The sequence below is a fragment of the Ictidomys tridecemlineatus genome, chromosome 3, assembly GCF_052094955.1.
Source record: "Ictidomys tridecemlineatus isolate mIctTri1 chromosome 3, mIctTri1.hap1, whole genome shotgun sequence".
Lineage (NCBI taxonomy): Eukaryota > Metazoa > Chordata > Mammalia > Rodentia > Sciuridae > Ictidomys > Ictidomys tridecemlineatus.
The window spans coordinates 24,879,616-24,902,533 of NC_135479.1; the positions used below are offsets into that span (position 1 = coordinate 24,879,616).

The 22,918-nt window shown below is 52.4% G+C and overlaps 3 protein-coding genes across 12 annotated transcripts; 1 reads left to right on the plus strand and 2 right to left on the minus strand.

Moving 5' to 3' along the window:
• Window positions 1–1,149: 1,149 nt before the first annotated feature.
• Window positions 1,150–4,687, minus strand: Gngt2 (G protein subunit gamma transducin 2). 3 transcript variants are annotated; one of them, XM_040268894.2, is made up of 5 exons: window positions 4,349–4,366; window positions 2,897–2,981; window positions 2,443–2,581; window positions 1,846–1,951; window positions 1,150–1,402 (listed from the first exon to the last, which is right to left on the minus strand). In XM_040268894.2, the coding sequence occupies exons 4-5, from the start codon at window positions 1,927–1,929 to the stop codon at window positions 1,277–1,279; spliced, it is 210 nt and encodes a 69-aa protein (XP_040124828.1). In that variant the 5' UTR covers window positions 1,930–1,951; window positions 2,443–2,581; window positions 2,897–2,981; window positions 4,349–4,366; the 3' UTR covers window positions 1,150–1,276. The 3 variants fall into 3 exon arrangements, 2 of the variants coding, with proteins under 2 accessions (XP_040124828.1, XP_005321759.1); XM_005321702.5 differs by lacking the exon at window positions 2,443–2,581 and having other exon boundaries at window positions 4,349–4,367; XR_013436102.1 differs by lacking the exons at window positions 2,443–2,581; window positions 4,349–4,366 and adding an exon at window positions 4,673–4,687 and having other exon boundaries at window positions 1,268–1,402.
• Abi3 (ABI family member 3) lies at window positions 4,670–14,715 on the plus strand. Of its 2 annotated transcripts, none has more exons than XM_040268889.2 (8): window positions 4,670–5,119; window positions 9,776–9,943; window positions 10,963–11,139; window positions 12,597–12,682; window positions 12,894–12,989; window positions 13,180–13,313; window positions 13,806–13,937; window positions 14,261–14,715. In XM_040268889.2, exons 1-8 carry the CDS (start codon window positions 5,003–5,005, stop codon window positions 14,422–14,424), a joined length of 1,074 nt encoding a protein of 357 aa, XP_040124823.1. In that variant the 5' UTR covers window positions 4,670–5,002; the 3' UTR covers window positions 14,425–14,715. The 2 variants fall into 2 exon arrangements, with proteins under 2 accessions (XP_040124823.1, XP_005321757.1); XM_005321700.5 differs by having other exon boundaries at window positions 4,671–5,119; window positions 13,177–13,313.
• Window positions 14,716–15,069: 354 nt separating this feature from the next.
• Phospho1 (phosphoethanolamine/phosphocholine phosphatase 1) lies at window positions 15,070–22,682 on the minus strand. 7 transcript variants are annotated; one of them, XM_078042190.1, is made up of 4 exons: window positions 22,442–22,681; window positions 20,897–20,986; window positions 18,516–18,627; window positions 15,070–16,729 (listed from the first exon to the last, which is right to left on the minus strand). In XM_078042190.1, exons 3-4 carry the CDS (start codon window positions 18,558–18,560, stop codon window positions 15,971–15,973), a joined length of 804 nt encoding a protein of 267 aa, XP_077898316.1. In that variant the 5' UTR covers window positions 18,561–18,627; window positions 20,897–20,986; window positions 22,442–22,681; the 3' UTR covers window positions 15,070–15,970. The 7 variants fall into 7 exon arrangements, with proteins under 7 accessions (XP_077898316.1, XP_013212557.1, XP_077898319.1 ...); XM_013357103.4 differs by having other exon boundaries at window positions 22,333–22,681; XM_078042193.1 differs by having other exon boundaries at window positions 15,070–16,853; window positions 22,333–22,681.
• Window positions 22,683–22,918: the final 236 nt, after the last annotated feature.

A 22,918-nucleotide genomic window follows, 5' to 3' on the forward strand; every position in this document is an offset into this window, starting at 1 on the left:
GTCCTTCGAATGAAGAAGAAAGTTCTTGGTCAGATGTGATGCTGCACATCTGTGATTCCAGCTGCTCACGGGTGGCTGAGGCAGGAGGATCACAGGTTCAAAGCCAGCCTCAGCAACTTAGCAAGGCTATAAGCAACCTAGTGAGACCCTGTCTCAAAATAAAAAATAAAAAGGTCTGGGGATGTGGCTCAGGAGTTTAAACACCCTTGAGTTCAATTCCTGGCACACATACACACACACACACACACACACACACACACACACACACACACACACACACAGTTCTTAACTGAGTTCTTAGGAAGGCCCTTCAAGATTTGACCCTGATCTCCCTCTCCAGCCTCGTTCTATAGTCCCTCCAGGGTCATCCATGCTGACCTTGTTCATTGCCCTGAGTGTCCATCCACTGTTGTTCCTGCACTGCCCTTGACTTTTCCCATTGTAGCATTTATTGATTTAATTATAAATTGTTTCATGTCTTCACCAAATTCCATGAAGATAGAACCATATTCGTCCTGCTTATACTTTTAACCCTAGTGCTCAGCACATAAGACCCTCAGCAATTTTAAATAAATCACGAAATCACAACTTTACAAACTCTTTGTCGGCTGGGCACAGTGGTACATGCCTGTAATCTGGGCAACTTGGGAGTCTGAAGCAGGAGGATCTCAAGTTCCAGGCCAGCCTCAACAATTACGGAGACTCAGCAACTTAGCAAGACCCTGTCTCAAAATGAAAAATAAAAAGGGCTGGGGATGTGGCTCAGTGATAAAGCATCCCTTGGTTCAATCCCTAGTGCCAAAAAGAAAAAGAAAAAAAAAAACAAAAAACTTTGTGTCATCAGGCCATTGGGGGGGGGGGTCTAAATGACTAGAAAGAGGATCACAGGACAGGCAGGACATGACATGTGGGAAAGGATCACCCAACCCCAGCTCCCAACCCAAACCATGTGGAAAAGCTTTTTCCCTAAAAGAGGGGGAAGGGAAAGCATGGAGGGGTTTGGGGAGTAGCTTATGCTTCCCAGGACTGTCCTCTGGGGCCTCAGGGTACTTCCTCAGGCAAAGCTCAGGGTGTTTTGAAAGTGGGGTCTTCAGTGACCCAGCAGGAGGACAGGGAGGAAGGTGGGGCCAGGGAAGAGATTCACAACGCTTTCATTCAAGTATCTTTACTGATTCCGTGACAAGAGAAGGTGAACAATCACTAGTTTTCTGGGTTCCCAGAACACTTGGTCCTGGCTGAGGAGGGACAGACAAGCAGGGGGAGGTGCCCAGAGCCATCAGCTTATCATGCAGGAGCCTTTCTCCCTGAAGGGATTCTTGTCCTCAGGGACGCCTTTGAGAAGAGGGTCGTTCCCTGCCTGGGCCTCCACATAATCCTTGATATCCTTTCCTGACTTGGAAATCTGTGAGGACACAAAATATGATCATACCTCAGGATCCATGACTTGGTCAGTCCCAGGGATACAGGCTTCTGGGCCAGGTAGGGATGGAGGCCCAAAAGGAGAAAGGTGAAAGGGCCAGGTAGGTAGGAGGCCTTGACCTGGCCCTCAAACCCTGACCCGACCTTCTGGGATGCTTGGCCAGACCCAGCTTGGAGACAGACCTGGACACACATAGGGCTCCATGGTCATCTCTCCTGTGCCCAGGGGACTGTGGCACCTTTCCCACGGATCAAATCCAGCCTCCTTTCACATCCTACCCCAGCCCAGAGGCACTTCCTGGTTCCTCTGCTACCCAGGAAAGACCCCTCTGTCCCCTTATCATCACTTCCTCCTTCATATCACAGATCCATCCAGAACAGGAAGTAACAGAGAAAAGGAGAGGAGGGAGGGACGAGGAGGCTCACCGGAACTCTTGTGTTCTTCACTTCTTTCTTTAGCTGTTCCACTTCCATCTTCAGTAGCTCCTTTTCACTGAGATCTTGCGCCATTTTGCCCTAAAGAGACCTGGCCCTGGAAAGGGTTCAGCAATCAGGATTACGGATCCCATCAGCTCTTCCAACTCCTTCCGTACCTCAACTTTTATCCTCTCCCCTGCAGCACCCCTCAGGTCAGGTCATTGTTAGATATGTCTTCACTCCATCCCTCCACCCACTGTCCCATCCTGAGTGTAGGGTCAGAAGGAGAGGAAGCCCTCAGTCTGATAGGGGAGGCACAGTCTTTGCTTTTGCATAAGGACCTTCTAAGAAGGAAACAGAGAAGGAAGAAAGAAATGAGTTTCTTTCAGCAAGGAAGATTTGGGAAGCATATATACTGTTCCACAAAAATGATCCAGGTAAACATTTTTGTTGTCTCCAGTCCTGGCAGGGGACAGTACAGCCTAGTGTTAGGAGCAGGGGCCCAGCTCTGCTGCTTCCTCACTGCATGCCTAAGGCAAGACATTCAATCTCCCTGAATCTTAGTTTCCCCATCTGTGAAATAGGTATTATAATAATAGTACCTACCTCACAGGATTGTTGTGAGAAGCAGAAAAATAATGCATATGGCAGGGCACAGTGGCACACGCCTTGAATCCCAGTGACTTGGGAAACTGAGGCAGGAGGATCACAAGTTTGTGTCTAGCCCTGGCAATTTAGGGTGACCCTGTCTCACAAAAATAAAAAAATAAAATAAAAAGGGCTGGGATCAGGGTATACCATCCCTGGAGATTCAGTCTCAAGGAAGAAAAAAAAAAAAAAGGAGGAGGAAGAGGAGGAGAAGGAGAAGGAACTAATGCATATGAAACATTTAATACACTGGCTGGCACACAATGAACATAACACATTTCTCCTTATTATTATCACTGATAACAATGTCATCATTATCATCACTGCAGGGTAATCTAAAAGACCTGCCTGGTGCCTAACCTCGATCATACTAAGTCTAGATCCCCGCCCAGTAAGACCTCAACCCCCTCACCTGCCGAGAAGAGCACTCCAAGTCACTTCTCCAAGACCCAGGCAAGATGGTGTTTGAGCCTCCTAGCTCTTCATCAGCTGAAAATCTTTGGATAAAGCAGATGGTCTGGAAACCCAAATCTCTGATGCCTAAGCTGATCATAGGCTCAGGTTCTAAGCCCATGCACCGCCTGAGCCTCCAAGACTGCTACACCAGCGCAGAGAGGCTGACATTCTGCCCATAGAGTAGGGAACAGAAGCCACCTTCAGTGTGTGCCTCTGGGCTCTGTCCTTGGCACTCTGCATCAGCCCCACCCCACCCCAGCCTTCTCCTTCCCCAGCTCCCTGCCCCCAGCCCTAGATGCCCCTGCCTGACGTCCCCCACCTCTGAGCTGCTTCCAGGCTCTGCTTGCCCAGGGGCCAAGATCCAGACCAGCTCCTGACTCCCCTCATCTGGAAGCCATTGTGTCCTCCTTTGACTCCCAACAATTTCACTTTGCAGGGGCTCCTGGCTCACTCTTCATTCATTCATTCCATAAAAAAATTTTCGTGTACAATACAGGCCTAGGCCTAGGGGTGATGGCCACCCTAGTAGTGCCCATGTCCTTGTTTCCTGGCCTGAGCCCTAGGTGTGGGTCTCCCTTATCTACTGTAGTCCTTGATAAGGGGCCCACATCCTGGTCTTTCTCCTGGTATCCTCCCAGCACATGCCGCTGATTGACACCTGTCAAATGCAAGAGACTCTCTCAAGGAGAAGCTGTTAAGGAACCAATGCATTCTCCTCTTGTTCTCTGCCTTGGGGCTGACAGACTAGGGGTGAGAGGGGCAGGTCCATGCCCACTCCAAGACCCACATAAAGTTGTGAATCCTAAGAATTTTTTTTGGCGGGGTACTAGGAATTGAACCAAGGGACTCTGCATCAGCCCCACCCCTCTAGTGACCTTTACCACTGAACTACATCCCCAGCAGGATCTCATTATGTTGCTTAGGGCCTTGCTAAATTGCTGAGGCTGGCTTTGAACTTGCAATTCTCCTGCCTTAGCCCCCTGAATCACTGGAATTACAGGCGTGTGCCACCACACCCCACCAAACACTGAGGATTAGACAGAATCCCAGAATTCACCAACTTCTCCCCTCTTGTTTACTTTTTTGTGGTGTTGGGGATCAAACCCAGGGCTTCACATGTGCTAGGCAAACACACTACCACTGAGCTACATCCCCAGCCCTCAGCTCCCCTGTGAAGACATGACCTGGATGGAGCCCGTGGCTCTAGAGGGAGGCTCCATGCTCTGTCCATCACTACTGCCCCCAATCCACAAGTTAACCTGGAACTTTAACTTCGTGTTGTCTCAAATCGAAATCCTTCCTGTTGTCTGATTTCTGAGTCCCTCACACCAGGTGTCACACTCAGTCAGTTTCATCTTGTTCAACCTCCATCAGACACAGAATCTCTATAGCCAAAACTTTATCTCACCTGACCCTTCGCAGGCTTGGTAACACTTCTCCAGGAACTTCTGGCTGTGTCTTCCTAGTGTCTAACCCTGATTTCTCTTGCTGCTGCATGGGTTGTTATTCATTGTCACTGTCCACAGTCCCCACCCCCCACCCCCCCCTATGACTGATCTCCATATCGTATCCACCCTCCACTCCCCTGTCCTTTGGTGACTCATCCCAGGGCTTCCCAAGGAAGCCCCCACCCTCTGCCCTTTCCTCCCCTCTTCCATGAGTGGAAAATCCACACCCCCATAGCAGACCAGCCCCCTTCCTCCTCAGTCTCCCACCCCATCCCCCCACCGACCAGTTTCCTCTCCAGGACCAGGGAGCAATCACAGCCTCCTGGACCTTGGCTTCCTCTTCTGGGTGGGATTGGGGGCTGGGCCCCCAAACAGGCCCCCCTGGCTTCCCCCTTCCTCTGGGCTGGGGACAGAGAGGCACAGGCTCAGGGAGCAGGGACTGACTTCCTCTTGTCCCGGAATGAGCTTGCCTGCCCTTTGCGAGCAGGTTTGGGTCTCTCACGCAGAGGAAACCAAAAGCAGTAAGAGGGAGGGCAGACAGAGCGACCAATCAAGGGCAGGGTGAGGCTCAAAACCAGCGGGCTCCCTGGGGAGCCCCACCGAGGCTGGGGGCGATGGCGGAGCTGCAGCAGCTACAAGAGTTTGAGATCCCCACGGGCCGGGAGGCTCTGAGAGGCAACCACAGCGCCTTGCTGCGGGTGGCTGACTACTGCGAGGACAACTATGTGCAGGTAGGTGGAGTGGGCGCAGGCCAGGACGCTGGGGCCCTCAGGGCCCTTGCAGCCCAGCTTCAGGGACCGTGGCAGCCATCTGACAGGTGCTTGTTCTGGGCCTTGACTTCCACTCCAGGCTTTGGCCTCAGCCCAGGCCCCAAAGCTCAGCTACTCAAGTGACAGCTGGGCCCCTCCTCCTGGGAGAGCCTCAGAGGTCTGGGACGTCCTGTTCTTGGGCCAGACCCCAGACTCATGTCTCTCAGAACCCCTGCTCCAGAGGCCCAAAGACCCTGTCCTTCTGGTACATTCCATTTCAGTCTGGCTCTAGAGGAGATGTCAGAAGACCTCCCCGGACGCTGTAGTGAACTTAAGACAGACTAAGGAAGGGGATTTGTTCCTTGATATTTGAGAGTGGAGAAAAGTCAGAGCAGGCTCACCTAAAGAGAAGGGGGCTGATGAAGACAAAGGGGGTTACGACATGGCTGCTGGGAGCAGGTCCCAGGCAAGGCGAGGAGAGTGGCATTGTAGAAACGTCTTTTTTAAATTGCGGGATTGTCTCAGGACAGACAAAGTAGATTCCTGGGTCTTGAAGAGGGGTAGAGGAACCGAATGACTGAACACTTCTGTGTTTTCATTTACCCTCACAACTGCCTCCGGAGAAAAGTATTAAAATTCCTATTTTTACGAATCTGAAAACAACAGCTTGGGGAGGTGAGGTGACTTGCCCAAGGTCACCCAGCTCTGAAACTGCTGAGCGGAGCATCAGCCCTGGCCTCCCTGACTTTCCATGCCAATATCTTTCCTCTCCACCCTTCTGCCTCCCTGTCATGTCCTCTGATTAATTTCATGGCTTTTTTTTTTTTTTTTTTTTTGTGTGTGTGTGTGGTTATTTGTTGTTTTACAGGGAATTGAACCCAGGGGTGCTTAATCACTGAGCCCCATCCCCAGCTCTATTTTGTATTTTATTTAGAGACAGGGTCTCACTAAGTTGCTTAGGGCCTTGATAAATTGCTGAGGCTGGCTTTGAACTCATGATCCTCCTGCCTCCACCTCCCCAGCCACTGGGATTACAGGTGGCTTTTCTCTGTTACCTTAAGACTGAATGGCTATGCCTGTTACCTCTTGGGCAAAACTTTTCTAGAGAATTGCCCCAGGGCCTCCTGGCATAATAAGAGAGTTGGGGGTGAGGACGCAGCAAACCTGAGCTGAAAATACTCTAAGATAAGTCTGTGTAGGTGCCGACTGATCAGCCTGTAGATGAGATGGAACATGGATCGATAAACAGCTCTGTTCTCCTAGCATTAAAACTATGCTCGTATGGACAAGGATAAAAACACTCCTTTCCATTTTCTTCAATAACTTCTACACATGTAAAGTTCTTCCAGATGGGTTCTTTCTTGTTTGCACATACAGGACACACTCAGGATTTGAGGTCACAAAGACCTGAGTCCAATTTCTACCTCTGCCACCTGCCAATCACAGGACCTGGGGCAAATTCCCCCTCAGAGTCTTATACCTTGACTTTTTAACTGTATTAGAGCGTTTAGCTCAGTGCCCACTGCTTAAGAAGGGCAGGAAAAATAGCAGTTATTCTCATCACTGTTAGTATTGTCCTTTAGAAGGATGAATGGTATGGTACACATGAATAAAAAAAACTCCATTCTATTGAGATGACACAGCCCTTGCAAAATCACTTCAGGCCAGGCACGGTGGCACATGCCTATAATCCCAGTGATTTAGGAGGCTGAGGCAGGAGGATTGTAAATTCAAAGCTAGCCTCATCAATTAAGTGAAGCCCTAAGCAATTTAGCGAGAACCTGTCTCAAAATAAATTAAATAAAAATAAAAAGGGCTGGGGATGTGGCTCAGTGGTTAAGTGCCTCTGGGTTCAGTCCCTGGTACAAAAACAAAATAAAAACCACTCCAGATACTGGGAGCCCTGGCCCCTCAGAATCCCTGGACTCTTGCTTTCTTCAAGCAGAGCACTAACTACTAGAGATGCAACCAGTTACCTTTTCTGGCCTCGTTCCTGGCCCCTTCTTCTCCACCTCAACCTCTCTCTTCCTACCCCAACCATGGTGATAGGAAATTCATGGGAAATGGGAGAAAGCCGACTGGGGTCAACTGCAGAGTTCTCAGTCAGGGTTGATTGACTTTACAGACAGAGTAATTTGCATGGTGAACGAGCTAGCGGCCCTGATGATGGGTTCCAGACCCTTGTTCCTCCAGCCCTAACTTTGGACTAAGACCAGAGCTGGGGGTCAGAAAATGTCCAGGCTTAAGGCAAGCAAAGCTGGGCTCACACACTTTTCCTGTTTGGGCTGACAGTTTCACATGCCAGTCTGGGGAGGGAACTGTCCAGAAGAAGAGTTAAGAAATTTGGGTGGAGACCCAGGAGTAGTTAGTTTCATTATGGGCTTGTTTCCTCACTTACTGAGGGAAGATCTTGAGCTTGAACAAGGCCTGCTGTCCTTTCTGGTTTAACATCCTGAGTTGATTTCTTTGCCTATTCAAAGTCTTTTGGTGACATATGCTGATGAGATGTAAATTTAGTTACATATGTGGATTAGATGTAAATTGGCATGCAAAGGAGCATCATTTTCCTGCTGTTGGAGCAGAAAGGCAGGGAGGAGAGGACCAGAATGAGGGCTTCCCAGAAGGTTCTGGGAGTCAGCCAGGTTTCTCTCAAGACTCTGAAAATGTCTAGGTCTGTTCCCCACTAACAGGTCCTGAGCAGCATCTGAGAGCTGAAGCAAAGAGACCCCAAGGGTGGCCTTTCCTGTCAGTGCAGGGCCCTGCCCCCCGGGGAAGGTACAGGGTAGAGTCAACAAGCTCAGGACCCCATGGGAGATGCCGAAGCTGCCAGGGGAAGCAAAAGACCAGAGAAGTTTTGCCCCAGCCTGCCATGGCCTGTTCTGGGACTGACAAAAGATGTCTTTTGTGTTCAGCCACCTTCTGCTCATCCCTCCTCTACTGTGTTTAGCCACCTTCTGCTCTTAACCTTCAACAGTGCCCCACACCATGTCTGACAGGTGGCCAGCAAGTGTTTGGGCTCCTACAAATGCATATTTATTAAGTATCTGTTGCCAGGCATGATGGCAAACGCCTATAATCCCTGCAGCTTGGGAGGCTAAGGCAGGAGGATCATGAGTTCAAAGCCAGCCTCAGTGGCTTAGTGAGGCCTTAAGCAACTTGGCAAGACCCTGTCTCTATATAAAATATAAAAAAGGCTGTGGATGTGGGCTCAGTGGTTAATTGCCCCTGAATTCAATCCCTGGTACAAAAATAAATAAATAATAAAAACACCACACATATTATTATCTCCTGTGTGTTGGGCCCTCTTCCAGACCCAGACAAACTCCCTACACTCATAGCACTTGCATTTGGGGGAGAGGAATAGATAATATAGTGGTAAATAAACAAATTTTATTTATTTATTTATTTGGGGGGTACCCAGATTGAACTCAGGGGCATTCAACCACTGAGCCACATCCTCAGTTTTATTTTGTATTTTATTTAGAGACAGGGTCTCACTGAGTTGCTAAGCACCTTGCTTTTGCTGAGGCTAGTTTTGAACTCTCAATCCCCTGCCTCAGCCTCCCAAGCTGCTGGGATTATAGGTGTGCACCACCACACCCCATAACAAAATAATATCTGATAGTGCTGAATGCTATGAAGAACAGGGAAAATGTGATAGTCAATAGAGGGAAAGTGTCTCTGAGGTGAAACCAATTAATGAGGATTCTTGTCCAGGAAAAGAACCCCGGTGGCCAGTTCCTGGAGCTAGATTCAAGGGAGTAAGTGAGAAGGGGAGTGGAAGAGGAGAGGATGAAGAAAAAGGCAGGAGCCAGACCTGCTGTCTACAGGTCTTGGTCAGAAGTTTGGATTTTATTCTCAGCATATTAGGAAGCTATTAGAGGAATGAATGAATGAATGAATGAATGAATGAGGTCACTCCATTCTGGGTTACAGTTTTCTAACTTGAGTTCCCAAGCACCAAACCATAGACTGGGGCTCAACAAGGAGCATAAAGCCACCTTAGGAGGATTCAGGTACAGATTCCTTGGTCTTGCTCTTAGAGAATTTCAGTTTAAAGGTCAGGGGGAGGAGAATGAGGTTGGTTGGCTTTTTTTTTTTTTTTTTTTTTTTTTGTACAAGGGATTGAACCCAGGGGAGTTAACCACTGAGCCACATCCCCAGCCCTTGTTTATTTATTTATTTATTTAAGACAGGGTCTCACGAAGTTGCTTGGGGCTTTACTAAATTGCTGAGGCTGACCTCGAACCTGCAATCTTCCTGTGATTGCCTTTTAAATTTAAGGATATCTCCTCCAGCCAGTATGCATTCCTTTTTCTTTTCTACTATTCACCTCCCAACCTGAAGTCCTCAGGGAGGCAGCAGGGTCATCTCAGCTCCATCCTCAGCTTGATTACTGGAGAAAGGCTATCTTTCTCTGCCCCCATACCCATTCCACAAGGCGGCAGACTTTCTTTCCTGACATGCCCCAAGTCCCTCTTCCTATATCATTCTTCCAGAAGCCACCTCAACATCTAAGAGTTGCCACTTTCTCCCAATTCTGCTCCTGTCTTCTCTATATCACCTCCCACTCCATCCCACCCAACCAAAGACCCAATGGAATGTGCTGGACTCAGGCCAGGACTGTCTGTTTTTCAGGCCACCGACAAGCGGAAAGCACTAGAGGAGACCATGGCCTTCACCACCCAGGCACTGGCCAGTGTGGCCTACCAGGTGGGCAACCTGGCTGGGCACACTCTGCGTATGCTGGACCTACAGGGAGTTGCCCTGCGGCAGGTGGAAGCCCGCGTGAGCACCCTGGGCCAGGTAAGTGTGTGGAACATTCCGGATCAGCCCCCAGCTCTTCAGCCCCACTCAGACATTTTTTGCGGCAAAAGTTCCTTCCTGCCTTCCTTCATGTCCCAATGCCCAATTTGACTGCAGAAGGTTGGCACTTTCTAAGCTTTGGGAGGCTCCTTATCTCTAGCTAGGTCACAGTGGTGGGCTTTGCTGAGTTCCCTGAAGGCAAAGCATTTTCTTTCTCTGGATGCTACCCTTGACATCAGAAAACAATGCCTGCCAATCACAGTACAGGCGAGACACAAATGGACACGGTTTGTATCTAAATACAGGCAGTAACTTAATAAATGTCCTAGACTCAAGTGCTTGCTTGGCAAAGGCCATCTTTAGCCCTGGAGGCACTGCCACCAGCGTCAAGCCCCGTGCCTTTCCAGCATGTACACCCTCCTCCTTCCTCTCCGGGACCTTGAGCAAGGGCACTGTCCCAAACAGCTTGTGCACAAATCCAGTCGTACCTTGGACCTGGCCTTGCATCCCTCTCATGGTCAGTGCATGGGCTATGTCTTTTCCTCTCAGCCTGGCAGACCACAGTTCCCACCCTCTCAGAGATGTAGGCTTCTCTATGGAAGATTCTAAGGGGAAGTTAATTCACTTATTTGTCCCCAAAGAGGAGAGCCTAACCAGCCACGATTCTCTGCCAATTCCACATTATCTCCCTGTGCTCCGAGGCCAGCCCTGTCCTTTAGTCCCTTCCCAGCATCCCCAGGGATGTTGTGTTTCTCTCTTCCTCCCTTCCTGCTCAGCTAATAATAACCCTCATTCTCTTCCACCAGGAAGTTGCTCCAAAGTGACTCCATCCTCCTGTGCTACTCTTTTCCCAATTACTGTGTGGCCTTGGGCACAAAACTCACTCTTCCTCCGGGCCTCAGTGACTCTCGGGATTCCCTACTCCCACCCCAATGTCTCTAGCCTCTTCCTCCCTTAAAGTGAAGGATGCTGGACACAGACTGCCCCCACCCCCAGTCACCTCAAACCCTGTCATGCAGATGGTGAACATGCATATGGAGAAGGTGGCCCGAAGGGAGATCGGCACCTTAGCCACTGTCCAGAGGCTGTCCCCTGGCCAGAAAGTCATTGCTCCTGAGAGCCTACCCCAGCTCACGCCCTACTGCAGGAGACCTCTCAACTTTGGCTGCCTGGATGACATTGGCCATGGAATCAAGGTAGAAAAGGAGCCCCCCTTCCCACAACCTGCCCTGTCCTGACTCAAGGCTCCTTTCTCTCTAGGACCCCAGTTCTTGTCCATGTTCTTGGTTTACCCTGCAATCGCTCTTTCCCCACTCCCTGCAGCCACACCCTGAGTCCTCTCCTCTTCCCCAAATCTTGTAATTCTCCCTTGACCCTCTCCTCCCTAACTGACCTTTACCCTGTACTCAGATGATCTGCTGAGAGATCCTGATCACCTCCCTCCTCGCCTGGTGCTGGGTGTGTGTGTGTGTGAAGGGGAAGAGGGGGAAGGGAGAGTGTCAGAGTGTGCATGAGAACAGCTCCCCAACCACATGAGAACAGCGACTTCCTCTGTCTGGGGGTTTGAGGTTACTGAACTGAGCAGTCACCCCAGAGCTGCTGGTGGTGGGAAGGAGCAGGATGCAGCCACATAGCGGGAACATGGTGAAGAGAGGGGTGCTTTCCTTTCAGCTTATCTCTTTCTGAAAGATAGGAGAACACACACACACACTCACACACCTTTTGTCAATTCCTGTCTCCACACTTCATCACTCCAGACTAGATTACAAGCTCTTCTGTGTCTAAGTGACCCCCACAACATCCCTAATATATAGCTCTCCCAAAAGGGGAATCCGTCACCAGTTCTCTGCACCAATAAGTTCTTTCTGTTGTCTAAATTTCTCTCGCCCCACCCCACTCTTTTTTGGTGGTGCCAGGGATCAAACCCAGGGCCTTCTTGCACATACTAAACATGTGCTTTAATACTGAGTTACTGCCCAGCCCCTCCACTTATTCTTTATTCTTCAATTCAAGTTCCTTTGTCTTATTCCTAGTGAAGAACAGCAAACAGAGAACCTAGTTCCTCATGTGCTCACTCTTGACAAAATTCCAATTACAAAAGTGCCCTCTTGTAATGGTTCACACCCTGACATTTGCACACTACCTTCTAAGTGTCCCGGGTCCTGCTCCTGTCTTGAACTCTAAGAAGTCACTTCCATAGTTCTATGAAAATGACAAGTGAGACCCTTCTGAGAATGCCCTGTCCACTTCTCAGCTCATGTTAGGGTTGAGATCTAATCAAAGTTAAGAACCACCTAGGCACCCCAGCTCCCTCGTTTCTGGGATGGTTTGGGGGAAGGGTGAAGCTGAGGGGCCAACTCAGTCACTGTGGCTATGCAGAGGAAGTGGCCCTCCGACGTCTATGCTCTGCCTTTCAGTCAGAAACTCCGACTCGGTCTGTGGCAGACTTGAGGCCCTGGGGACCGGGCAATGACAGGAGGCAAGTGGAGATGTGGGTAGGGCAGGAGAGGAGCTGGGAAGTGGAAGAGGGAACTTGCAGAGGCCCCACTCTCCCTCCCACTTCTCGTCCGCCCCTCCACCCGCCTCCTCCGCGAGGAGAAAGGGGATTGTCGCCCCACACCCCAGATGCCAGCCCTACCCTCCTTCCTGGCAGGACCTGAGCACGCAGCTGTCACGGACTGGGACTCTGTCTCGAAAGAGCATCAAGGCTCCTGCCACACCTGCCTCCACCACGCTGGGGTGAGGCTCCTACCGCTTCCTAACCAGCCCGGGGCTGCAGCGCGCGGTCCCGAAACCACTCCCCCGCCCCCGCCGGCACCTGGCGCCCCGCCGCTCTCGGTGCTGTGCTTGACGCCCGGCGTCCAATCACCCCTCCGCCAGTCGCTCCCTCCACCTAGAACCGAGCCCTGCCGGCCAAGAACTGTTCCCCCTTATGCTACTCCCTCCCCAGGAGACCACCCCGGATCCCGGAGCCCGTGCAGCTCCCAGTGGTGCCTGACGGCAAACTCTCGGCCGCCTCCTCCGCCTCTTCCCTGACCTCCGCCGGGTGAGCCCCACAATCGAGCCAGAGAGGGTGGTGGGTGGGCTGTGGATATAAGGTCCCTGGCCCGTCATCACGGTGACCATGAGGTTGGGGGGATCACAGAGGCAAAGTTAGGAGGCGGGATTTCGGATGGGAGGAGCGGGGCCCATCTTACAGAAAGTGTCCCAACCCGGCTTTCTCTGGGCTTCAGCAGCGCCGAAGGTGTCGGTGGGGTCCCTCAGTCCAAGGGACAGGCTCCCCCAACTCCACCTCCTCCACCCGCCGCCGCCGCCGCCGAGATGTTTCTGCCGCCCCCTCCACTCGAGGAGCTGACCCCGCCCCCACCAGGTAAGGAGCCCCGCCCTTCCCGGTGTCGCTGTCCCGAGGTCTCTGTCACACCTCGGCACCCGGTAGCTCTGGGCTCTAACCCTACCAGCCTCTGTGAGCGCTGCGTGGCTGTTACACCGACCCGAGCGAAAGGCGGCAGAGCGAGTGAACTAAGAACTGGCACCTACTTAACACCAGGCCCCAGGTTCAAAGTTTCTCTCCCATCTTCTCATTTCAACTTAATCCGAGAGAATCTTCACACTCTTATTTAACAGGCGGAAAAAGCTGTGACTCCGATGTACGGAGATCTTAGTGCCACCCAGTTAAATGGCAAAGTCTTACTACTCTAAACTGCTCGATCTTTCAGCGTGTTCTGAGCACCGTCTACATGCTATAGAAATTATGGGAGGATGGGTGCGCCCTGGAGGGAGACAGCATGAAATGGATAGATATTGGGCCTCCTCTGGAGCAGCGGCTTCCAGAGGCAGCCCTTGCTTTCCCTCCCTGCCGCAGAGCTTCCCCTGACCCTGGACCTGCCCCCTCCTCCGCCCCTGGAGGTAGAGGACCTGGGGCTGCCACCTCCACCCCCGCCAGGCTTTGGACCGGATGAACCCAGCTGGGTCCCTGAGGCATACTTGGAAAAAGGTACCTGAGTCCTAGAACGGAGGGGCACCAGATCCTGCCGCCCTCTTTTGCCCTGACCCACATTCTCCCACCCCAAAGGCATTCTCCCCTCCCTATGCAAAGGTGTGAACTTGTTATCCGCCCCCCCCCCCGTGTTGTGATTGGATAGGAAGCAGCTGGTCTAGCATTGAATATTAACTAAGCTGGGGAGGGGGCCTGAAAGCTCCGAAGGCACTCCTACTCCCCGCAGCATTCTCCCCCAGAGTCCAGTGTTTGGCCCCTCCATCTCTATGCAAGAGAGGGCGGGAGGCATAACTCATGCACCCTTTCCTCCTGCCCTGCAGTGGTGACACTGTACCCATACACCCGCCAGAAGGACAACGAGCTCTCCTTCTCTGAGGGCACGGTCATCTGCGTCACCCGCCGCTACTCCGATGGCTGGTGCGAGGGCGTCTGCTCGGAGGGGACTGGATTCTTCCCAGGCAATTATGTGGAGCCCAGCAGCTGACAGCTCAGGGATCTCCCTGTACCCACCCAAGCTCTGCAGGGAGCAGGTGTCTTGAGCCCCAGAACAAAGCCTGCTCCAGTCAAGGCTGAAATAGGGCTGTTGTTTCTTTCCCCTTATTGTCACGGGGAAGAGGTCCTAGGGACAGAGAGAAGATACCCAGAGACTTACTGCAAGTGAAAAAGAACTGGGAGTCAAAGAATTTGGTGATGTTGTCCACAGAGGACCCCCTAATCCATGCAGAGTGGAGTCTCCAGCTGCAAGTACCAACTTTGAATAAAACTGATGACCTGATGACTGCCCTGCAGGGCTAGAGGACCAGAGGGGAGGGATTGAAAGGCACTCATTTAGCCCTGCAGAATGCCCCAGTAGCAGTGCCTTTCCACCTCCTCAGTCCTCATTAGTGTTCCTTCCACCAGACCACCAAGTCTTTGGCAGTGAGTGGGTCTTTAGACCCTTGCGCGTGCCTCCCTCCGTGTGTGTGTGTGTGTGTGTGTGTGTGTGTGTGCGCGCGCGCCCGCGCGCGCGCTCAGCCTTGATTCCTCAATTTGAATAGCGGGGACAACCTCCCTCACTTAAGAGAGGCTGAGAGCAAACAACATCTCATTTTCAACCCTCAGACGGCGGCGCAGTAGAGATCTTAGTCACTTTGTCCCCCTTCACCTCCTTTATAGTTCTCAAACACCAGAGGGAGAAGGGGCTTGGGTTTCCCTGGCTCTGCTTAAAAACATCATGGCTTCCTGTTCCGTATGGAAAGAGGGGGACGTGGAGGACGACTTTGGTGAAGTCCCTGGGCTCTTGATGCATAGACGAGGCTGGGGTGCAAGGAGACACCTTCGCACGCAGTGAAGTCCCTGGCTGGCGTTAACCTGAGGTGGACGGTGTGCTACCTCACTCCACCACTAGGAGGCGACTATCCTGCTGGCTTTTTTTTTTTTTTTTCCTTTTTTCTTTTTTACCGTGTAGAGGTGCTGACGGGGTAGGAGGGGGGCGGCAAGGTGTTGCGAGCACAGAAATAGTGAGATTTCCGGGGCTGAAGCAAGATCCAGGAGGCCTGGAGCTGTCAGCAGAGAGGATCATCTGTCTCCACGGAGAGTCCGGTGCCCCGAGGAGTTTGGAATCCTGGGTCCCCCCTTGAGGAAAGACTGGGGGAAGGGGAGGTTACGCAGCCCGAGGCAGCAGTTAAAGCAGTGGGAGGTGTTCCTTTTCTTATCTGTCAAGAAGCCCCCACCTCCCAGTTCAGAGCACAGGGTTTTGGAAACACTGCTGTCTTTCAAAAGGTATGCACGCCACTCCCCCAAGGACCAGACTCCAGAATTAAACGGTTTGCTGCAGGGGACAGCAGCTGATCTGGGTTAACGGCATAGTTAGGGACCGTTCCGAACTCCTCTCCTGGCCCCCAAATGAACGAAATTCCAGAAATTTCCGGAGGGACATAGCAAAGCGAAAGGGGAAAGGGAGTAGTAAAACTAGGTTTGTCTTTCCCAGTTTCCCCTCCCCGCCCTTCCTCCCCGCTCTTGCCCCGGGCGCCCCCTCTAGGCGGCAGTGCTCAGCAGGTCTTCAGCACCTGTTGCAGATGGAGGCGCACTTCGGTGGCCGTTTCCCAGGGCACCACGCTGGCACGGAAGGAGCTGGGTTCGGCCTTCTGTGCCTCCTGAATGAGGCGGTGCATGGGGTAGCCGCGGCGCGGGAAGGCCACATCACCGCCCGCCAGCAGCCCCATGGGGCAGAAATCATTCGCACCGTCGCCCACGTAGAAGAGGCGCTCGAAGTGCACACCATCGTGGGCCCGCTCGCGCAGGTAGTCGCTGAGCACCTTGTGCTTGCACATGTTGGCTGGGCAGCGCGTGCAGCTATGCGTGTGGAAGGGCCGCAGCGCCAGCAGTCCCTGAGCGTCAGGCCCAGATGGGTTGCTGAGGATGCGGCGGAACAGGCCGTGGTGGCCGGCCGCGCGCAGGGCGCTCTCCACACCAAAGGTGTTGGCATCCGAGATGAGAATAACCTCGAAGCAGGAGCCCTGCTTGGCTACAAACTGCAGCAAGTCTCCCATACCCGGAGACAGGGGGATGGCCTCGTAGATAGCGCTTAGGTCCCGAGGCCGCACGCCCTGCTCACCCAGGTACTTGAAGACGCGCTGCATGTATTCGTTGTAGAACCCCTCGCGGTAGGTGGCTCGCAGGCTCTCGGGCAGCCGCTGGCCTGGCGCAGCGCGCACGATGGAGTCGTCGCTGTTTTCGTCCACAATGGTCTCGTCGAAGTCGAAGGTCAAGAGGAAGCGCGGTGTGCCTTGAGCAGCCATCCCGCTGTCCTGGGAGCAGGAGGGAGGGGAGCAGGAGGAGGAAGAAGGGACAAGCGAGAGGGGGCGCGGCGGGAGCCGGCCAGGGAGAGGCTGGTTAGCGGGCCACGGCCAAAGGCGCTGGCACGTCCAAGACCTGAGGAGGACCCAAGGCTGGTTAAGCTCTGAGGAGTACATAAAGCTGATCCCCACCCAGCCTTCCCCGCCCACCCTCTTGCACCTTAGTTAGCCATACTAGGATTCACACCCAGGGGACCATCCTAGCCCTGAAGGGTTCCTTTGGTTCCTGTTTCTGCTAATCTCACCCAGGGTCACTGGATGAGGTTTGCAAGGGTCAATTTAGAAAAGTAGCTTCCTAGGGATTGTCCCTTTGGGAGGTTCCTGGACAAGAATGATTTAGAGACTTCCAGTGGCCCTTGTGGTTGGGTATGGAAAAAAGGGGGGTGAAAGGAATAGATCCTCCTTTCTCAACACAAGCAGAATCGGGGGACAGGGGGACTACCCATGCACCCCGCTAGAGTAACCTCCTTATTTTCCTTTTGGTCCTTGTAGGATCAATGGCTTATGGGACTGTGATGGACAATAAGGAGCCAGGCTCCAGGGAAGGTTCTTTGGGCATCCTCCTAGGCAGGTAGATATTGAGTGCCAGGCCTCAGGGTTAGGTGCCTGGGCCTCTGCACTGGCCAGAGAACTGGATTGGGCCCTTGGAATTACCAAGTAGGTAGACTGACCACATAAGACCCAGGGGGGTTCTCTGGGAGCTGCTTCCAGACAGATGGCTCTGGATAGGGGTCCAGGGATGAGATAGAGCTTCTCCAGGGATTTTAGAGCCCTGTGCTGACAGCTGATCACTAATCACTTGCCAATTCCCTGGGAGGAACGTGTCAGCAGGTGGGGTTTCTGCCAGAGTCCGAAGCAAGCGGGCAGCAGGAGAAGCAGTGGGGCTTGGGAAGGTAGAAGCCTCCCTCGCCAGGCCACGGCATACCTGGGAGACAGGTAAGGGAGAGGAAAGAGAGCAGCAGTGGCTGAAAAGGCAGAGGAGGAGGGGGCAGGCAGTGGGCACGTGAGGGGAGGACTAGGAGGAAGTCATGCTAGTGGAATGTGGAGACAGACTGCTGAACAGGAAGACAGAGAGGGGTGTCCAGGAAGTGAGACCTTGGGCCACAGTCATGTTAAGGAGGGATGGTGGTGGTGGTGATGGGTGTGTGGACAGCATGGGAAAGGATGGGGGCAAAGGGGAAGTGTCAGAGCACAAAGAAAGGCAAGCAAATGAAGACAGCGAGAGCCCTCGGCAGCATGTCGCTGCCACCTTGTTTGCCAGCAGCAGCTAAGTGTGAGGGACAGCATGAATGGATCCTGTACAGCTGCAGAATACCCACCACATTGTCTTCCCCCACCCCACCTCCCACCCCAATTCATCTTGATGGAGTCTGATTTCTTCCTTCCCCTCTCTCTAATCTGCCTGGTATGTTGATGGCCTGGCAGACCTTGTAGAACAAAAGCCTCAACTCCTCATTTTAAAGATTTGAACCTGGTTACTCGCTTCCCTGACTGAATGGTCCCTTTGACCTCATCCTTAGAGTCATCCTCTGCTCTCACCAACATCCATCTGGGAGTCTCAGCCCAGGATCCCTGGAGCTGAGGATGTAAGGTATCCCACACCTGGGATAGAAGCTTTCAGGGATTAGTGGAGCCCAGATGGAGGTGAGGGCAAGCCCGAAAGGGGCTGGATAGGGCTCCTCCCACTCCACAGTGGGAAAATGTGGGCTAAAGCCCCATCCCAGAGGGATCCACTTACCCTAGTCAGGCATCGGAGGCCAGCAACTGGAAGACACCCACTCATCGTCACTGTATCACCCTGAGCACCACCTCTAGGGACTCTGTTGGCCTCCAGCTGATCTGCAGAGCTCCTGACAATCAAAAAGTCCATTTACTGGTTCCAGTTAGCTGGCTTTGCTTCCACCACTTGGCCCTGTTCTCTTGCTGAGCCCCAGTAGCCACTCCCAGGTTCTCAGCAAAAGCAAGCCCTTAAATGGGCACAGCATTTACAGATGTACCTTGGTAGCAATCCTCTTACAGTCCCCTAGCATGCCAGAGAGGTCACAGATGGTGTTATATTAGAGACCAACACAACTGATTTGCCACTGTGAGTGGCAGTGGCATCTCAAAACCATATTTCAGAGTCCAGTTCTCCAGTGTGATCACTGCCCTCTACACATGTAGGGTCATACATCATAGTTTACAAACCACTTTTACTCATTCTCTCACTATTCAATCTGGTGAGATCAGCAGATAAAGGTTCAGAGGTTGACTTACTTGCCCAAGGCCATGCTGTTTACATGGGGTAGAGTTTGGTTCATGAACCCTTGGCCATAGCTTTGTCTTCCCTGTGCCCTCAAAAGGTAAGGGGCCTCCAGACACTATGACACATGCCTGTAATCCCAGCAACTTGGGAGGCTGAGGCAAGAGGATCACAAGTTCAAGACAAGCCTGGGAAATTTAGCGAGACCCTGTCTCAAAAATAAATAAGGACTGGGGATTTAGTTCAATAGAAGAGTATTTGCCCAGCATATGCCAAAACCTGGGTTCAACCTCAGTACCACACACACACACAAAAGTAGATTATAAAAATAGAAAAGGATGGGGAAATAGCTCAGTGTAAAGCACCCCTGGATTCAATCCCCAGTACCACACCAAAATAATATAATAATGTGGAAGGTCCAGTGATCAGCATTTATTGTTATCAAAACTGGGGACACTGAGACCCCTGGGTTCTACAAGTGACCTGCGAATGGCCTCTCTAGTGCTCTCAGAGGTCTGGGATCCAGCAGATAGGTCAGGAGTCAGGTTGAAATCTCTGCTGGATTTTACTGCATGCCTTTGGGGACCAGCTTTGGCCTCTTTGAGGCCTACACCGATGCAGCTACAAAGAACACCACATAGAGCTGCCAGCTCCTCCCTGCTCCCGTAACCCCTTCCATCCAAGGGTTGAGTGAGAGACCAGAGAGAGGCATGTGGGACAACTGGAAAGCTAAGAGCCAAGAGACTAGACCAGGAGCAAAGATCTGACTGCTTGCTGCCCTCTGCTGGTGACAATGGATGACACTGTAAATGCCTCTGACTTTGTCAAGGTGACACTCTCCCCTGACCATCCCAGGGGAACAGGGAGAAGCTGCTGGCCTCTACAGAGACTGGGTCATACCAGGGACAGAACATAGGCTCTATGACTTTCCATCTCATAGCATGCCCTGCCCACCCATCCCCTGACCACCCGTGCATCGCCATTTCAGTGAGGAGAGGATATGGGTTTAAACTTTCCCAACAACTTTTAATTGGGAATAGGGAGAGGGCTCAAAGCTGAATGGTGCAGTTGGCAAAAGAGTGTGATAGGTTGAGAAAGGAGACACGTTAAGAAGAAAGTGAGAGGGAGGAAGACATGGGGGGCAAGGGAATGGCAGGCTGGTGGGAGAGTGTCCCCAGTCAGAATCCTGGGTGATATTACAAGTCTGCTGGGTCTAGATGAGTCAAGGAGAAAGGTCAGAGGATGCCACTCCCATTTCAAAAGCAAATGTGGATAGGCACGTGTCAGGCACGCAGAGAAGCAAAGGAAAGATAGGAAGACGATGAGGTGGCCAGAGAGAGTGACAGAGACCAACTTTCATCCCACAGAAAAGGGTCTCATCTCTTTGTCCTTGTATCCTTTCTTTTTTGGAATATTCTTCTTATTCCTTTTTTAAACCAGGGATTGAACCCAAGGGTGCTCTACCACTGAGCTACATCCTTTACCCTTTTTTCTTTTGAGATGGGGTCTGGTTCAGTTGCCCAGGCTGGCCTTGAACTTGTGATCCTCCAGGCAGCCTTTTGAGTTGCTGGGATTACAAATATGCACCACCACGCCTGGCTTGGTATATCCTTCTGATCTTTAATTATGTTCAAAACTTCTCATTTCTCATAATAAAAGGCATAGCTACATTTTTTCACTAATAGTATTTAGGTAAATCAGTTAAACACTTGTTTGGTAGATGGCCCTTGATTCTTTTCATCTTCAAAGCAGAAAGCCAAGCATCTTCCCTGGAGACTGAATAGTCCATGCTGTGACACCCCCACCCCAACCAAAGCAATTAGAGGGGCCTTCCCCAGTTAGAATCTGGCTCCTGTAAATTCCAAAAGCTCACTCACCTCTGGCAGCTTTGTCCTGAGTGATCAAACCCTTGTGGTCACCAAGAGGGTCTCCAAAAGAGGTCAGGATCTCTAAGTTTCTCTCTCAGGCTAGAGCAGGGAGAAGAGAGTAGGGTTTCTGGGAGTGGCAGGGAGTCCATTTCTAGTCCCATGTAAGATTAGTGCCTGACTCCTTGATTTATCTGGGATCATAGGTTCCTGCCAGCTTCCTCCTATCTTTGACTCAAAGATTAAATCTATGTGAAGAGAGTGGAAGAGTTCCTGGGAATGGGGAAGAAAAAGGATCCTTTTTGAAACTGGTCCCTAAACTTGAAATTCCCCCTTCTAGTGGGTAGATGAAGCCCCCAGGAAAAGTTTGGGGGAGCCTGGCACTGTGAGGCACAGGCCTGTAATCCCAGCAGCTTGGGAAGCTGAGGCAGGAGGATTGGGAGTTCAAAGCCAGCCTCAGTAACAGCGAGTTGCCAAGCAACTCATTGAGACCCTGTCTCTAAATAAATATAAAATAGGGCTGAGGATCTGGCTCAGAGGGAGTGCCTCTGAGTTCAATCCCTGGTACAAAAAAAAAAAAAAAAAAAAAAAGTTTTGGGGTAGTTTTGCAAAGGGCAAACACAGGATGGGAATGGGGTTGAGGACTCCTGAAATCCCACTGTACCAAGCCCTCTCTGTCCCCAAACAAGTCTCATATCACTAGAAATCAGAGTTAACATTTTAAAGCTAGAATTCCCTCCCTCCCCACACAGCACCCCAACTTCACCACCTTTCTTGTTCACCAACCCCCAACAGCAACTAGGAAAAACAGGCCCAGAGAGGTCAAGCTAACATCACACATGGGGAGGGGGGCGATCACACAGCATCAGAATCAGGATTAGAACTCAGGGGTCTCTGAGCCTCTTAGGAAAACTGCAGCTGGAGCTTCTCCTATGGCCCTGGAGGCTCCCTTAGGCTCTGAGCTCCTCGTCCTGATAGTTTCTCTGGGCAATGATCCCGCATTAGTGCCAGTGAGAATCTGAGACTAGGAGTCACCTCTGGGCTCTCTCCCCGCCCGGGTGGACAAGCTGAGAGGAGATCCTCACTGGGTAGGGGTAAAAGAGGTGGCAGCTGCGGTGGGGTGGGGGGAGATATTTTTAGAGGTGACTGGAAAGCAGGCACTCTGGCACACCCCCAGCTGGCGGGCGCTTCGCTTTAATGCGGGCGGGGGGTGCGCGGCTTGGGGAGAGGGCGACAGGGAGCAAGAAGGCACCTATTCCATGGCTTTGCCAGAGCTGGAGCGAAGGGACACGGGGGCACCACGTTCTTGGGGGCGTAAGAGGACTCTTTCCTCTGCTCCAGGGACTCCCCCACCGCCACGGGCGTGAGCGAGCGCCCTGAAACTCCACACAGCCCCCACCCTACACTGGGACCCCAGCCCTCCCCACCTCGCGGAGCCCAGGACTCACGTGGAAACAGTGGCGGCAGAGCTCTGTCCCGGCAGAGTTTGAAGTGTAAGGAGTGGGGAGGGGGTCTAGGTAAGGTATTTAAGCGCAGGATGGAGTAAGCGGTGCTTACGGGAATTGGAAGGGGACGCGGTGTCTTATCCACCCCCGGATTTCTTGGCTTCGGCTCACGAGTCCCTCCAGTCCCGAGGGACCGTGGATGATGTGCGTCTGAGCCGTCCCCTCCACTTGACCCCCATCCCCCCGGGCCGCCGCCGCGTCCCCTTTAAATGCCCGGGAGCGGGAGCCCGAGCCGCGGCCGGCGCTGCGGCTGCTGCAGCACCGGGACCCACCGCAGTCCCCGTACGTCACAAGCGATTGTCCAATCACAGTGGCGCCGGCGCACATCAAAGGGGCGGGCCGCCCGCAGATCACGCCTCCAGGCTCTCCCGGAGGCTATGCGAGCGTGAGCGAAGGTGGGATTGGGCCCAGGGGCAAGGGTGGGAGATGGGGCGCGTCCCATCTGAGGCTCACGGGTGGGGGATACCCTCCTTAGAGTGGCCGCTGGCCTAAGCCAAAGTCCAGATCCACGCGCTTCGCAGTGCAGGGC

Bases quoted from the DNA above. Each gene is read 5' to 3' on its own strand.
- Gngt2 (XM_005321702.5), bottom strand. From the start codon at position 1,929: ATGGCGCAAGATCTCAGTGAAAAGGAGCTACTGAAGATGGAAGTGGAA. The intron at 1,403-1,845 runs GTGAGCCTCCTC...GTGTCCTCACAG, and splicing joins TGAAGAACACAAGAGTTCCG to ATTTCCAAGTCAGGAAAGGA.
- Abi3 (XM_005321700.5), top strand. From the start codon at position 5,003: ATGGCGGAGCTGCAGCAGCTACAAGAGTTTGAGATCCCCACGGGCCGG. The intron at 11,140-12,596 runs GTAGAAAAGGAG...CCTTCCTGGCAG, and splicing joins ACATTGGCCATGGAATCAAG to GACCTGAGCACGCAGCTGTC. The intron at 13,938-14,260 runs GTACCTGAGTCC...CCTGCCCTGCAG, and splicing joins TGAGGCATACTTGGAAAAAG to TGGTGACACTGTACCCATAC.